Source organism: Urocitellus parryii, chromosome 10 (assembly GCF_045843805.1).
Source record: "Urocitellus parryii isolate mUroPar1 chromosome 10, mUroPar1.hap1, whole genome shotgun sequence".
NCBI lineage: Eukaryota > Metazoa > Chordata > Mammalia > Rodentia > Sciuridae > Urocitellus > Urocitellus parryii.
Window position 1 is genome coordinate 133,756,085 of NC_135540.1, and position 17,218 is coordinate 133,773,302.

Here is a 17,218-nt window from a genome sequence, read left to right on the forward strand (position 1 = left end):
TTTGATTGAGAATATGGGGGAAAAAGGCATATGAGAATGAAAATTATGTCAATTTATCAGAGTAAAGTTAGTTGGATTTGCTTTCACTTTATCAAGAACAATGGAATCTGGAATATGCTTTGAAAGAATACCATCCCCATTAAAATGTTATTATGCTTTATTTCCATTGTTTTGACTATTTATAATGGTTATTTACCATAAATGAAATCATCAGTATTATTTTTATCATTCCTAGGAGCATTTTCATTTACATGTTAGCATAATGCATTCAGTGATTTCTGAATACAGATAAGCCTGAGGTTTAATGAATCTTTGTGTTTGTTGTGTACCTCAGTACTAGAATTTCCATGTGGAATTTTTGAAATTCAGCAACTTTAGCAGAACTATATAAACGATGCAGATTCAGAGAGCCAATTTATTTATTATCGTGTTTAGAAAAATTTAAGTATCACAGAAAAATCAACAATTTTAATACAATTAACTTTGCTTAATTGAAGACACTAATATGTATTCCTATGTTTCTCTCTAGAGTTAGAAAATCATTAGCTAAATAATGTCCAAGTGTTAAGTGATACTGATACTGATTGTTAGTCACAAATCTTCCTCTAATTCCACATTTTAACCAGGTTCTCAATATTTTTTTTCTCTTTTAAATAAATTATCTTTGAAATATAGAAATTTCTGGCATTTAAATTATAAATGATGGTCCCAAATCAAAAGGTCTTAGGCAATGATTTCTCAAGTTCAGTACTTAAGACCTGAACTTTAGAATGGCAGTTTCAGGAAGGTATTTACCAGGAACTTAGAGCCGCCCCTAGTAGACTTTGAAAGAATCAGTTCTCTAGGTAAAGAGTAATTGCTGCACTGTTTTTGTTTTTCAAAAAAATTTGCATATGCCTGTTTCACCACAACCTCATGAGGTTTATATTTTAATCATTTATTATTATTGTTATTATTATTGTTTTTTTTGTTGTTGTTTTATGCTTTGATTACTAGTTCAAACATTTTCTCATCTGGTTGTTTTGATGTGTGATTTTCTCCTGTGAATTACTATGAACCTCTTTGAGAGTGTAAGCAAAGCATTCCATAATTGTTAGTAGAGACAGAAAGCTCCAAAAGGTAGACTTTCTACTCTATTCAATCTATCTTCCTATTGATTTCCCCAACTGGTACCTTTTGGTTTCTAAATTGAGGAAACTTCAGCAAATATCTACAAGTATCTTGTAGGCATCCTGATATCTACAAGGAGCCTCCATACACCATCTGCCTCCCAACTTCCAGGGAACTTCCGGGGGCTGTGGGGAGGGATGGGAACAAAAGGGAACTACAGTGGAAAACTTTCTGGGGAACTTGAGTGCAGGTCTTAATGTCCAAATTAGCTGGGAATAAATTTTTAGCTTTTACTAATTATATACAAGATGGGAATTATTTAAACATTTGTTATACACAGCTCAGCTCTTAAATATTTTAATGTATGATTTTCCTTTTCTCTTTCATGAACACATAGATAGATAACATAGAGTATGCTCCACTCATCTCACATAACAGAAAATCTTCTTGCTCTCTGGCTCTCCATACTTCCCAATGTGGGATGTTTGCCTGACATGTGTTAGAAGAATGGGATCTCTTTCATGCTTGATCTCATTCTGTGAATATATGAAGATACAGTCCTTTGCAAGGGAGTTCAGTGCAGATTTACATGTATCAATATTTAAATTATTCTAATTCCACAAATTACAAGTACAAGTGTAAAGTATAAATTTAACATATGCATGTGAATCTAAATAGATTCAAAGTGATGTGGCTGATGAATTAGGAGATCGCTGAATCTAAATACGAAATGTTCCCGGATTTGAAGTCGTTTCTATTAGACGGCTCCATGGAAGTTTACTTTTAAAGAATGTGTTTTTGCGGTCTGGGTGCTTCAAAAATAACAAGATTATATATTGAATTCAGGATTCAGTGGCTATCGATTGAGAGTTCAAAATCACAAATCCACTTTTTTAAACGTGATCAATTCTCACATTGTGTTACAGACAGGGTTTGAAAGACAGGGACAAAAATCCACCTTCGTGCTTTCAGCACCTACACTGGAGCTTTAAACCTGCTCCAGGCTCAGCGAGTGTTGATAAAAGAAAACTGAGGGATGAGCAGGACAGGTTTCCTCAAGCACACGGGTCTTTGCTCGGGTTCTCTGCCCCATGCATTGCACATTATTGACATGTTATGCACCGGGTGTGTGCCTGTGAGTGTGTGTGGGGGAGGGTCGAAGTGTGGGTGTGCCAGTGACATTTTCTACTATCTCCTTTGTAGAGCCGAAGTTCTTGGCAAGTACACTCTCTGTGGAAGGCAAAATAATGGCCCCTCAATGGGGTTCATGTCCCAGTTCCTAGTATCCATGGATGCTGTCTTACATGACTAAAGAGTTTTTGCACATCTGATTAAATTCAGGACTTGGAGGTGGGAGATGATCCTGGAAATTTTGGGTGGATCCCGTGCAATCACAAGGGTGCCAATGTGGAAGGGGGAGGCAGAAGAGGAAGAGAAAGAGGTGCCTTGCAGGCCCCACCTGTTGCCACTGATTTTGAAGAGGGGAAAGGGCCACAGACCAGGAACTCGAGAAGCCTCTAGATGCCAGAGACAACAAGAAAACCACTTCTCCCGGGCAGCCTGAGAGGGGAATTCAGCCCCGCTGACACCATGGTATTAGCCCAGCAAGTCCTGGGTCTGATTGTTGGAACTGTAGGATAATACATTTGGGTTGTTCTAAGCCACTAAGATTGTGGTAATTTGTTAGAGCAGCAATAGGAACCTGATGTATTCTCTGACACCCCTTTTTATTCCCGGATGCTTCTAATGCGGCGTGTGGCACAGAAAAAGACTCTGAGATCCCTGGCACTTGATCATTTTGGTACATCTCTTCGTTCTCTGTTAAGAATAACACGTTTGCCACCCTATTCCATACTGGACCAGGACGGCATTAAACAGGCTTCCTCTGTTTGCAGATGACAAAAATCTGACACAAAAGAGCCTAACGAAGTAAAAAAGCTCAGAGCACCTCTCCCATCACTCTGACCTCTGAGGGTGGAGCTGGCTTCATTCCCTGCTGAGTCGAGGGCCCAAATCAGCCGACTAAGATTCCCCCTCTGCGTTCTTTCTTTCTGGATGCAGGTTTTTCTGTGTCTATGATTCACAAGTTTCTCGTGGCTCCTTTCTTTCAGGGAAGGCTTCTGAGCATGCCCCAGGGTAGGTAGAGGCTGAAGGCACAAATGTGGATTTTTATTCCTGCCTCCTTTCTATCTCAAGAATTAACAATCTTCATCTGTAAATAATGTGATCACTGATAAAGTTTTTAAAAAAATGGATTTGTGATTTTGAACTCTTTCCCAGTATTTTCTGAATCCCAAATTCAATGTGGAGTTTGGCAGCCGGGCAGGGCTGCTGGATGGGAGACTCTCCTCCTTCCCGCGGCTGCTCCTCCTGGCTGAGTTGGACTTCTCACCGCGTGGTGACCTGAGAGCAGCTGGGCTTTGCTGCTCTGTGCAGCTCCAAAGTTGTTGTGCCACATTCTGTTGATTGAAGCAGATCACAGCACCCAGCCAGATTTAAGGAGTGCCGGCTACATACACAGGCACGGACAGCACTGTCACGGTCCATTGGGGCCACCAGAGTAGCAGCTTACCACAGTGGATAGTGGACCTTTGTGACCAGGGCCCCAAATCAGACCATGGGGAAAAATGATAGGGCAGTGCCACCAAGGAAATGGGACTGGAAACAAGTTCCAATACCCACAACAGTTTCTTCCGGGAGTGTTAGCAATTGCTGAAGCAAAGCTACATTATGCTCTAAGTATATTTACTATACAATTCATATATTTTCTGGAGTCGGGGAGGAATCACAAATTTAGGTTTAAAATGAAAGAAACTAAAACTTGTTTTCCTTTCAATTTGTCTTATACTATGAATAGAAATGATGATACTATATAGAAGCCCTGTTATAAAGGAATTAAACTCTGGAGGATTCTTGATGAATAAACGACAATGTCACTAGCCAGGTTGTTTGCCATGCCCTTTGGATGTTGGATTGAAATATTTTCACCCTTCAACCCACATTTTTTATGATTTGTATTTATTTTTAACAGTACAGATCTCGAATTGTCAAATTACTTGAACTGATTTATGGTAATTTGCTTCAAGTTAGACTATTTGAAATGCGTTCAATTAATTTTATCTGGATTTTAGTGAAGAACATAAGGTTTTAAGATAACAGAGTTTTATTTACAATATTAGCTATGCACATGTTGAAGTGTATGGTGGACTTAAATTACTCTCATTTGAATTTTATATTCAGAAAACGAACAGGCAGTATTGGGGATTAAAAAGTACTTGGGAAATGTATATATAAGGATTATTTGGGATGGAATCGCCCAAGATCCTGGAATACTGAGCACACACTTGTTGACTGATTTTACCTGAGGCAAATATGAAGCAATAACAACCATATAAATTATTCAGAGACTCACCATCTATATTGGGACTCTTTAAAGATCACTTCAGAAAACATTTTGGCAGGATATTCTCTTTATACTTATTTTTTTTCCAATTCCCTGTACAAAAGAGCTATAGATCCATATGGAATGAATTAACACTGATTATTTCAAAATGAAATTAAATATTTTAAAACATTAGGTGGCAACTGGGTGATCTTTCCTAGCTGAAGCTCTCCTTGGTAGTTTATCTTAAATATTTTTTTTTTTGTCTTTTCGGGATGTTATATAGTGAATGTAAGAGATTTATTAAAAACCTTGGGTTGCTTGAGAGTACTTTCAGGACTTTGCCTTGAAATCTGCACACAAGCAAAATTTCTGATATTCTGAGTTGGGATTTCCAGTGTAAGAGGATTTCAGATGGCTGCCCGGCATGGCTCCCTAAGCACTGTCTATCAGAAGGGCCCAGCTCAGACTAAAATAGGGCAGTGGCAGACACACGGAGTGAAAGAGACCAATTTAGACCAAGCCGAAGGTATCAAGTTCTTTTAAAATGGGCTCCTCAGTCTATAGAGAAATTTTATCTAGCTCAAAAGTAGATCGAAAACTCAGCAATTGCATAGTTCTGCATTTCTGAGTAGGAGACCCAGACTGGATTTCTATTCTTTAAAGTGGTTTGAGACAGAGTGTTGGAAAGAGCAGATGCTTTGGTGTTTGCAGATATGGGGTTAGAGACCCCAAATATCTGTTTACAAATCCTGTGACTAAGAAGTATTCAGACACTTTTTTTTTCCCAAGGTAAAATTTTTGGGGTTTCAACCCTGTGACTGAGAAGCATTCAGACATTTTGTTTTCCATGATAAGATCTTTTTGGGGTTGTTCTGAAGATTCAATGAGAAAATGTCAAGGTACTTCTCAAACTTCAAAGTATCATGGCATTCAACTTTATATTATTACTACTAGTAATGAATAAAATATACATGGGTAATTTGGTCTATAAATGAAATATTGAAAAACACAGGTAGACTGGATCAATGTTATTTGTTGAAAATGGGTTTACTTAAAAATATAATGTTTATAGCAGCCCAATTCACAATAGCTAAGCTATAGAACCAACCTAGGTGCCCTACAACAGATGAATGGATATTGAAAATGTTGTACATATACACAATGGAATAATACTCAGCCATAAAAAAAGCAGAGACACACGGAGTGTGTATGACTTTTGTATATATGACTTTTGCTGGTAAATGGATGAATCTGTAGACTATCATGCTAAGTGAAAGACACCAATCCCCAAAACCAAAGGTCAAATTTTCTCTCTGACTTGTGAAAGCTAACCCACAATAAGGAGGAGGAGGTGAGGGGAAGAATAGAAGTTCATTGGATTAGACAAAGAGGAATGAAGTGGGTACGGTGAGGAATAGGAAAAACAATAAAATGAATCAGACATTATTTTCTTATGTTCCCATATGAATACATCACAGTGAATCTTCACATCATGTCTGCATTTCCTTCTCTGAGTGAATTAAAGGGTACTATTGACCACAAGAAATGGGATCCTAATTAGAATAAGGTATAATATGTCAAAATACACTCTACTTTCATTTATATCTAAAAAGAACAAAGATTTTTTTTAAGTATATGCAAGGTTCCAAGTAGTAAATGTAGCCCTCTCACTATTTTAAAACTATTAAATCTTATTTTACTGGGCATAAAAATGTGGAGGAGAGGAGAGAGTCCACATTTTTGCTGAATAGTTGGAGATTGTGTTTTATGAGCCACAACCCACAAGAGTCGTGGCTGTTTACCAAGAAAAATCACCTCCTGGTGTGGTTTCTGGAGATGACTGGCACCCAGCCACAGGGTTGGCGGTGGGGTGGGGCTTGTGGGACTAGTGGCATGTTTTTGTTAACGGCTTGTTTCTCTGTATTTCTCTCCCAGCCATCGGCAGGACCCTCATCCCCCGTTACTTTAGCACTGTGTTTGAAGGAGGGGTGACCGACCTGTATTACATCCTCAAACACTCGAAAGAATCCTACCACAACTCCTCCATCACGGTGGACTGCGACCAGTGCGCCATGGTCACCCAGCATGGGAAGCCCATGTTCACCAAGGTAGGCTGGGCCCGGAGCACTCGGGCATTTCCTTCCCTGAACGAATGAAGGTTTCTAATAATCACCTTCTTCAGGAACACTGAGCTGACCTCTCATCTCAGATCCCTTCGGCTCCCAGAGAGAGGCCTGGCTTGTGTGTGCCGCCTCCTCTGGCCTTCGTAGCTAAATCTGGGTTTGCAGGTGGTGCACAAAGGGTCTTCCACAGCCCAAAGAACAGGTTCCTAAGGTGCAGTTTTCACACTGTATTATTTAAAAACAAACAAAGAAAGCCAAATTCAAATGTTAACAAACAGGGAGAAAAAAATTCTAGCATCCACCACCAAACTGTGATGAGCAAGGAATATAAAAACAACGATATGCAGTGAATGAAAGTAGGGAATGCAGGCTTTAAAGGGTTTCTCCCAAATTTTTTTAAGAGTTTTGTGGTTGGAAGGTGAGCTGCCCAGCAAGGAGCACAGTGGAGTCAGAGTGAGCGAGAAAGACAGGAGGGGAGGTCCAGAGAATGCCCTGCCCAGGCAGCCCTTCAATAGAAGAGACAGAGCCGGGGGCATCTCACCGTGTGACTCCAGGAGCTCCCCAGGCTGAGGCAGGAGGATCCCAAGCTCACAGCCAGCCTCAGCAACTTAGTGAGACACTGTCTCAAGATAAGAAATAAAAAGGGCTGGGGATGTGCCTTAGTAATAAGAGGTCCCTGGGTTCAGTCCCTGGTACAAAGAAAAAGAAAAAGAAAAAAGAAGGAGAAGAGATGAAGATTCACCCTCAGCCTCTGTACATCTTACCCCTGCCATCCATACCCTATTCAGAAAATTGGTATGGATCCTCTTTTTTACCAAAGACCTTTCTAGAACACTGCAGATATCCATCCCCTTCATGTCCTCTCTCTAGTAGAAAAATTAGTAAGGACAAATATTTACTCAAAGAATCTGGCAAATTATTTCATTTATTTATTCGTTTATTTTGGGGGTGCTGGGGTTTGAACCAGGGTCTCATGCCTGTGAGCACACACTCGACCACAGATTCACACCCCCAGCCCCCAGAAATTCATTTTAATGAACGCTGGCTCCCTGCATTTGGGCTAAGACTCCATGTAAAACTGATTTATGATACTAATGACAGCAGCAATCTCTTAGTACAAAACACATATGACAACCCTATCTTCATAGTTAAAAGACATTGAATCATCAGGGTTAATTACCAAACCATAAAAACGGAAGATGTATTTGTTACTTAGGCAGCTTTGCTGTAAGAATAAAAATACAATGTTTCTTATTTATTCATTGATATCAGTGGCTCAGTTTAATCTTTCTGGTGCCCAGGCTGGTGCCCACAGGAAAGGAAATGTTTATAAAATGCACAGATACGCAGTAAAATGCCACTGATTCCATGGTGTCCTGATTTTGACACTAGACGTTTTAAATGTGCGTCAGGGTTGGGCTCTCTCTTCCTTCCTGTTTTAAGAACTGCGCAGAGAGGAAAGTAGTGGTTCAGAGACAAAGAAGCCCCACATGAAGTGCAGAAGACCCTGAGGGAGGAGCTTCCTATATGGAAAGGAATGACACCTGGGTGGTGGTTTCTTTATTCCCTGGATTCCATGGTTCATGGAGCACTGCAGAGAAAATCTGCTTCTGCTGCTTCACTATCAGTTTCTCTCTCTCTCTCTCTCTCTCTCTCTCTCTCTCTCTCTCTCTCTCTCTCTCTCTCTCTCTCCTTAATGTTACTTTTAGGTAATTCAAGGAAAACATTCCACCTCCTTATGCTTTAAGGGACCAAAAAAAAAAAAAAAAAACTGGTGGTAATTAAATAAGGCTTTGCCTTAATGAAGGAGCAACTTCTAACATCTGCAGACATAGAAAATAAAAGTGCATTTCATAGCAGTCCTTTTATATATTTTCTCAGTTTCTTCCTTTCTCAGGCCAAAACTTTCTCATTAATGAACACAGTCAGTTGCTCTGAAGGCAAAGTGCTCAACATTCCAGATTTATTTTAGATCAAAAAGATTTGCATTCTTCCAATGAACTGATAAAGTGCTAGTTTCATTCCCATCAAGAAACCAAGGTTTTCCTGGGTCCCCTTCTTTCTTTTCCTGGAATCCTCCCCTCCCAGATGGTTGAGGGGTTGGTTCGGGCACCCAAGGCACCGGAGAGACCCAAGTACTCCCCTGAACGTGGCTCCCTTGGCCCCAAGCACCAGTTGTTTGGACCACCCATCTCACTCCACTCCACAGCAGCTTGTCTATCCACTCATGGAATGAATATTTCCCTGCTGTGACTGTGATGAACAATATCACAGGGAGATTAGTTTATAGGCACCTAGTCCGAGTGCTAATTTTATGTACACTTACTTTTAGGAAATTTGTTAAAATTCATTTGTTGTATTCTTCAGCCCTTCCTTCCTTCTCTTGTTGACTTAGGGATTATTGCACTAACCAAAGAATCTTTCCAATTTTTCTTTTGCTCTTATATTCATTAAAAATAACTCATCCTCATATAATAAAATACCATGGCGATTCAGAATGAAATAGTGGGCTAATGACCTTTCAGTATCACAAAGAAAAACTTGGGAATCCAGTGTTTATTTTTTTCTGCTATTAGTACCTGGCACATTATATATCTGTGAGCAGCATCATGTTGGTCTAATTTAGACCATCAATAAACTCTCGCTCCCCAAATAGCATTTGACCCAGTGGTTCTCGGTTGCTTTTATGAAAATTTGGTCAACTAGCGAATCAAAAAATCAGCCGCAGTCCTAATCAACGGTAATATTAAATATTCCTCAGGGGTATAGTGAGCATTTTGCAATTTCCTGATACCAGGAACATTATAGATTAAGGATAAATATGCAATTAGAATTTTAAAACACACATTATAGGGCCTTTCTTTTATGCTTTCAATTTTGAGTCAAACAGAAAACAAAGCTTAATAATCAGAACAGGCATCAAGCTTTGCAGAAGCAAAGACCTCTGAGTTACATTTAAATTTGAGGCTTTGAACAGTGGCAGACGTGGAGAGGAACACTGTCCGTGACATTCTTGGGTAGTTTTAGGTTTTGCAACCTGAGATGAGAGTCGCAGCCATCCTGGACACCTTCCCCACCTCTGTGAATATAGGGTGGTGTTTTCTCTGTTCTTAATTATTTATTGTGAAATTACTAACTACTGTAAAAAAACGTACTCTGAAAGTGGCCAGCCAGTTTTTCTGGATGAACACTCCCTTTTGTCTTTGACAGCCCGCCTTACCTTAGCCAGCATACCACGTAACTCTCCAGAATTTCTGTTCTTCCTCTGACTTTTGCCAAACTATTGGCAATGATCATATTGCTTTAATGTTCATTTACACACACAGGGATCTCTAAGTAAGATCCAGAGAGCTTTATGCAACCATTAATCTGAAAGCACTATGCCATGCAGGCTGTTCAAGCATAAAGACTAAGGAAATTAAATAAGCACTCCCACCTAAAAAGGCACACTTTATTTCATAACAGCAGTATGAGAAGCATTGTATTATACAACTACGTGGTCAGGTCCATGTTGCTTTACAATTAGTCAAAGAAAGAAAAGGGTTAAAAAGCTACTGGTTAGTTTGAGAAATGTTCTTTTTTAGTTCTCTTGTTCCTGGCCTAGTCTCAAGGTAGCACGTGATCTGCTGAATGCCTGCCAGCCTCTTTCTTGTTGATCCTCCGGAGACCATCTGTGCTGGGGGCATTGATTAGAGTGTGTCTGCTGGGATTACATCTTTTCTGTTGCCATGCCAACTAATCAGCTGATTTTGGTTACCACAGAAACAAAATGTCAGAGCTCACAGTACGGTAACATGAATTCAGCACAACAGAAAATGTTTTCTTAATTGGGGACCCTTTTGATTTTGGATTCCAAGGGAAAGGCAGCTTTAAAAAAAAAAAGCCAACTTTAGATAAAAGCTACATTAATTGTATTGATTAAGAGTATTGCACAGAATATTTTTTGAAGGGAAAAGATATTAATTTCCTTTCGAAGGCTATGCCTATCTTTTTTTTTTTTTTTTTTTTTTTTTTTTTACCATTTCTGAGCAAGGAATACATATATTTTTTCATATGTGCCTCTATTCCGTTTCCTGAATGTTGCATATAAAACAAATCACAAAGCCTCTGGTTTCATTTAACTTCCATTATGAGAGCAGAGAGCTGCCTAGGACCTGGAATGAAGCTGTGGGTAATTATGTGGGGAATGCGAAGAGTGACCAAAATTCTCCTTCGTTCTTTCATTCAAGGAAGTCATTGAATTTTTCTTAAACACACACACACCCTACACAGCCGTCTCAGATTGCACTCAAAGGATGTCCATCTTGCACATGGTATGTCCTGGTAAAAGTTGTCTCCTTGGCTTGGACTTGAAGAAAAGGAGCCCAAGGCTTGTAACAATTTTCCATTTGGTAGGCCAGTGACCGTTTGACTGCAAGAGAGGTCCCCAACTGGCTTGCTATGTCACAGTGCAAAGAACACAATTTAGCTTGACCTTACAGATGCTCCAATTGAGTAATCCATCAGAAGGACTGCATACATGCCTTCCCATTATGAAATTCTGTTCAGTAGAAGGAAACCAAAACCTCTGCCTGCCCTGAGTTTGTGGTTCATAAACACAAAACAAATAGATTAGATAATAAAAAAAAGCCTGACATTTAACTGGGGTAATATTTGTTTAAATATCCAATAATCCCCTCTCTTTAAGAAGAGGATTATAGCTCCAAATATCCCTGTCCCGTATCGTCAGGACATTCTGCTGTTGATGGCTGGCTGGATCTACCTCCCTTTTGTTAAAGTTGTCACCATGGGTGGCTTCTGTCACACTAACACCCCTGGGGGAATTGTGCTGCTTGATCTCCACACAACTCTTTGGAAAACCGTGGTAAATGAATTCCAATGCTGAGGCTGCTCTCAGGGAAGTATTTTGGGACCCTGGAGTCTTCCACATTCTTGTGTCCTCAGCTCTCATGGCTAAAAAAAAAAAAATCAGAAATGGGGCTCTGAAAGTGATCTGACCCAGGGTTTTGGGGGCAGGGTGCCCAAATGCCTAAAATCACCCACAGATCTTGCTAATTGGATCTGAGGTAGAGGTCTTCACTCAGCTTATCAATAATTATCTTACAGTGTTTCTAAGATCTTTGATAAAAACATGGCAGAAGTTCACAGCGTCTTTCTTGAACAGTGCTCTATTAGCACTTGACAGTTATTCTGTACTATTTTTGGCTTGTTAAAGGAAGTATTACCTTCAATCAGAGTGTGTGGAAGGCACCTAGCCTAGTTCTGAGGACATAGCTATAACTCAATAAATGGTGACATTTTGTATTAAATTTCTAACAAGGAAATTGGTCAGTAATATTTCATAAAAGGTTGATATAAATTGCTAAACATCTTCATGGACTGTAGTTTTAGTCATACTCATTGCCTCTATTTGGTTACTATTTATTTACTTATAAATGTGTACTTAAAAGTTTTCAGAGTTTTGTGGGTTTCGTTTAATCTAAGAAATCTCTCTCCAAATAAATCTTTTTTTTTTTTTGATTTTCAGGTTTTTCATTCATTTAATCATAAAAGAATATATGAGAACACCCTCAATGCCAAATATACTACTTGCATTATTTCACCAAAAATAAAGAAATGAGACAATATAATTACACAGAATATTTTCTACAATATCAGCATATTACATTCAAACTTTAAATAACTTAAAAAAAAAGAATTCCCAAATAAATCTTGATAAGAAGTCCAACATGGGCTGGGGATATGGCTCAAGCGGTAACGCGCTCGCCTGGCATGCGCAGGGCGCTGGCTTCGATCCTCAGCACCACATACAAAGATGTTGTGTCCACCGAAAACTGAAAAATAAATATTAAAAAGAAATTCTCTCTCTCTCTCTCTAAAAAAAAAAAAAAAAAAAAAAAAGAAGAAGAAGTCCAATATGTTAAAACAGATATAATCAAAAGGGCTCTGGTGGAATCCAGTAAGTGGGTGGAGGTTAGAATTCAGGGTAGAGGGTAGACGCACAGTTACTCCCAATAGAGCCCCAGGATGCCTCCTAGGAACTCCCACAGCTCAGCAAGCACCTTAGGACAACCAGGTCTAGGCTTCAGCACTATCTTTGGCAGATTCTTGTCCATCAGGTGTAAATCACTGCCATTCTACTTAGCAATCCACATACTTAATTTCCTTCCATTTATTTTTCTCACTCTCCTACCTATGAATATTGTTATCCCTTTTTATAGATAAGGAATGTGGAATTTAGGGGATATATTTGCTTTTCCCAAAGTTCAAGAACGAGTAAAAATTAAGTCCTCTAACCACTATTCTGTACTGCTTCCCGAAGGCTGATTAATTTAAACTGGACCAATAGGGGTCACCACCACTCCCATCTCAGGTGAGAAAAGCTCACACCAGGGAAGAACAAGGAAGGTGTGGAAAGGCAGGAGGTGGGAGAGAACCGTTGTGAGGGTGTATCTCGTGTGCTGGGCGTGTTTGACCCAACATTCCTATGAGATGCGTTCTGTCTCCATGTATGCAGAAGGAGAAATGGAGGTTCCTCGTGTCAGCAGCGGTTAACAGAGACACTAGCACCTCGTGGCTGGAAAGCCATGGTGCTGTCTTTGCAACCCGTAGATCTGGAGCTGACAACCTGTCCCCGTTGTGTTATGAGTGAATCACTTGTGTCAAGTCTTTTGCCAAGAACCAGCACCACTCAAAGACAGTACGGGGTTAAGAACTCAGTGAGTTTTAAAATGTGGCTCCTGCAAAATGCATCGCAAATGAGTGTTTTTGTTTCTTTTAGGTGTGTACAGAAGGCAGGCTGATCTTGGAGTTCACCTTTGATGATCTCATGAGAATAAAAACATGGCACTTTACCATTAGACAATACCGAGAGTTAGTCCCGAGAAGCATTCTAGCCATGCATGTAAGTAATTTAATTCCTATTTCACTTTCTTTGCTTTTTTTTTTTCCTCACTTCATTTTTCTCCAGTGGAAGAACCTAGTTCTCTCCCTCCCTCTGTGTGCGTATGTGTGTGTGTGTGTGTGTGTGTGTGTATGTGTTTGTGTGTGTGAAAAAACTCTAGTAGTCTTCACGCTTTAGGTAATTAACTCTAAATATTGAGTTTTGCCCTCAACAATTTAAAACCACAGGCTTATGTTTTGATGCCTTTGTTTCCAAGTTTAGGGCATTGTGAGCCTATTTTCAGTACATTGTTATTTTGAGACTATTTTAAATTCTTTATTATTTTAACTCCAAATTGAAGTTACCTCAATAAATGGTTTGTTTTTTTCTTAAATTCCATTCAGTCGTTATCAAGTAGGACTCGGCCTGGGCTAATAAGCCCTTTACATATAAACCGGGGTGTAAATTAAACAGGAGCAGTTTCCAACTTTGATTCAAACCTTCTGATGACACGCGGGACACCCGCACCTTCAGGTCTGTGCCTACAGGAGTCGGTCCTTCCTAACGGTGGTGCTGGGTTTGAGGTGGAATGTTTGGGGTTCTCTTGGTTTCATTTGGCCATCAATCATATCAACGTTATTGAGCCCCAACTAGGTCAAGTGTGGATTGGATACCACTCTGGAGTCTGTTTACAAGGACAGGGGGAAGTAGCCGAGTGATCCCTGAGGAAGGAGTCAGCATCGGCTGAAGCGAGTTCCTTCTCTGTTCTGCACAAAGCAGCAGCTTCCAAGAAAAAAACAAACAAACAAAAAAACCTTTTAGAACAAAATCAGAGTTAATGAACCTGATTTTTAAACCTGGAGTAATCGAAAGAGAATAAAATCGCAGTGGGTAGCATTGATGAGTGTTTGCTATGCCAGGCCTTGCACTAAACATTTTGCATACATCACGATTTTTATTCTCACGGTGGCTTACCAAAGCAAGTTCTTACTATTCCTACTTCAGAAATGAGAAAACTGAGGCTCAGAGAAGTTTGATAAATTTCCCAATGTTTTTCAGCCCCAGAGTGGCAAAACCAATGTTTTGGCTCAGTTGGTTCCGACTCTAAAGCCCATGGCTACCAGCCTGTGTCTCCCAGCTGTCTGGCTCCAGGATTTTGCGCCCCCACCTTCTTGTCCTGATAGGTTAGCCAGTCTCTGTCTTCTCCACTGCCCTTGGGTTCTCTGCTTTTCGGGAATTTCTGACCCAACATCCCTATGAGACAGGTTCTGCACCCTCTTTCTGACTATCCATGTCCTTCATAGTTTTTAGAACCCAGTTCTCATCCCTCACTGTCCTGGAAGAAGTCTGGACTAGCCACTCTGATTATTCTCAAAATAGACTGAGATGCAGCTGAGGGAGTGGGTAGATGGAGATTGCATTGGGTCTTATTCCCGTTCATGTGTGGCCTTGGGAGAATGACACGACGTCTCTGTGCTTCCTGTCCCTCATCTGCAAAGGGTACAGTAATAAAGTGTGTCTCAGATCAATCAAGTCGAGATTTACCAGTTAATAACTGTGAAGCACTTCGAATGACACAGTAGGTCCTTGGCAAGAATTGGTGGTCAGTTTTCATTGTCAGCAGCAGACGCATTCTTCTATTCCTCTATTAGTGTCCTGTCTTCTGACTGCAATGTAAGCTCTTGCCATTGGCCATGATGCTTGATGCATCTGTGTAGATGCCTCTGTGTAACCAGCTCTTCCTAGAGAGGTTCGGTAAACACAGTCTCAGTGTCCATAAAGACTGCCTTTCAAGAAATTGACATGAAACTTGTATCTTCTATTTTCTCCTGTGCTTTGTAATCTATTTATATACACAGATCTAATCGCTTCTCGGCCTTTTGGCTAAGATCAAGTGTGTATATACACAGACCCAATTGATAGTATCTCTGTAAGAATAAATAGAGAAAAGAATAAATTAAAGCCAATTTACTATAACCTAGGTAGTATCATGAATGCAGATGTGGAGGCAAAGGGTCATATATTTAGGCCTCCCTCTGCATAAGGTCAGTTTGTTTATACTAAGTAAGAAAGAATCAAGATTGAGCAGAGAGAAAGCACACCAACCAAGAGACTCATTTTAAAATGGAATGCAGAAAGAATTTTCATTTTTTGTTGGGCCAAACATAACATTTTGGGGTGGCCATAGTACTTTACATCCATATTAAAATGTGGCTCAAATTTTTGGAAAATGTGATCCTTACCCTTAAAGTCCTGCAGGATGAAAATTGTCAAGGATAGTTATTTCTAGCCTCATCTTAACAGGAAGGTGTTCCTTTCTCTCTCTCACTTTCGCTCTCCCTCCCTCCCTCTCCCTCTCTCTCCATATTATACATATATATTTTTCCATAGTGGTTGCAAAGTTTTCAAATACAGTTCTCAACCCTGAGCTGTAAAAACTGCACCACTATCTCAGTGGGAAACAAAGGCACAGCTCTGCCAAGTTCAGAGGCGCCTGAATTCAGGGCTCTGGCCTGGAATTCTCCTGGCAGGGCTCAGTGGCTCTCAGCCCGAAGACACAGCGCCAGGCCTCTTTCAGAGAAAGTAACGTCATTTCTCCCTAGGACTGAATGCGCATCCGAGGCAGTTTGATTTTCCCTAGTCTTGCACAATTGATCCAAAAATGTCCTTGAGTGCTATATGCAAGTGTCTTCAAAATGTAAATTAAATTGTCTCCAGCAATCTGTCCCTCCAAGAAAAATCGGCAGTGTCAAGATTGCATTTCTTAACAGCAGCAGCACAGTCTAAGATTTTTGTGGGACCACCTCACAGGGATAAAATATGTGATTTTTTTGTTTACTTGTTTGTTTAGGCACAAGATCCTCAGGTCCTGGATCAGCTGTCCAAAAATATCACCAGGATGGGTCTAACGAACTTCACCCTCAACTACCTCAGGGTAAGACCATTTGAATGTCTGGATTTCCCAGTCAAGTTTGCAAAGTGCTTCAGAGATTTCTGCGCATCTGGAACTAAGAGATGCAGGTTCTGTCCCACAGTGCGTGTGTGTGTGTGTGTGTGTGTGTGTGTGTGTGTGTATGTGTGTGTGTGTGTGTGTGTGTGTGTGTATTCAACAGAGGATATGGCTTAAGTAACAAAGCATCAAACCTAGAGTTTTTCAGGGTTGAGCTTCCTCTGTACATTTGTGTGACTCTTGGACTTAATTATTCAAAGTTAGCAATATCTCCAATTCAAAAACTATGTTGATGTTACCACCCTTCTGGTCATCTTGGGATTTTAACATGCTACAGATGAGTTCACTGCCTCTGTACATCCACTCCGGGATGTGTCCCCATGTGGGAGAATCAGCATGCTGTCCCGAGAGAGTCGTGGTGGTGGTACGGTCTCCTTAAGAAATTCCACACAGTACTGTGACAGACATTTCTAAGCCTTCTCCATGTTTCTCTGAATAACATGTAACAGATTTTTCTGGTTTGGATTAAAATGTAGTTTTTACTTGAAAAATTAAGTGTTTTAAGCACATTTCCTGCCCAGATGATACTCACAGCCTATTTGGCCTAGAAGGGTGGCACTGTCACACCAATTGTTCAGATGGAGTCACAGGGGTCGTTGCAGGTGGAGTAGATGCTTCATTTACAAAATGAGCATTGCCCTCCAGGATCCACGGGGAGCAGGGCTGCGTCCCACGTGCCTTTGCCTCCGAGATGTTGAGCTCCTGGG

General features: G+C 40.3%; 1 protein-coding gene across 10 annotated transcripts in view; it reads left to right on the plus strand.

Annotated features, from left to right (window-relative positions):
- The window catches only part of Ldb2 (LIM domain binding 2), a 338,437-nt gene that overhangs the window by 257,876 nt on the left and 63,343 nt on the right, over positions 1-17,218 (plus strand). For all 10 annotated transcript variants that reach the window (XM_026403635.2, XM_026403649.2, XM_026403643.2 and 7 more), the window contains exons 3-5: positions 6,431-6,603; positions 13,400-13,522; positions 16,353-16,436. In XM_026403635.2, the coding sequence (XP_026259420.1) occupies positions 6,431-6,603; positions 13,400-13,522; positions 16,353-16,436 (380 nt within the window). The remainder of the gene's footprint in view (positions 1-6,430; positions 6,604-13,399; positions 13,523-16,352; positions 16,437-17,218) is intronic.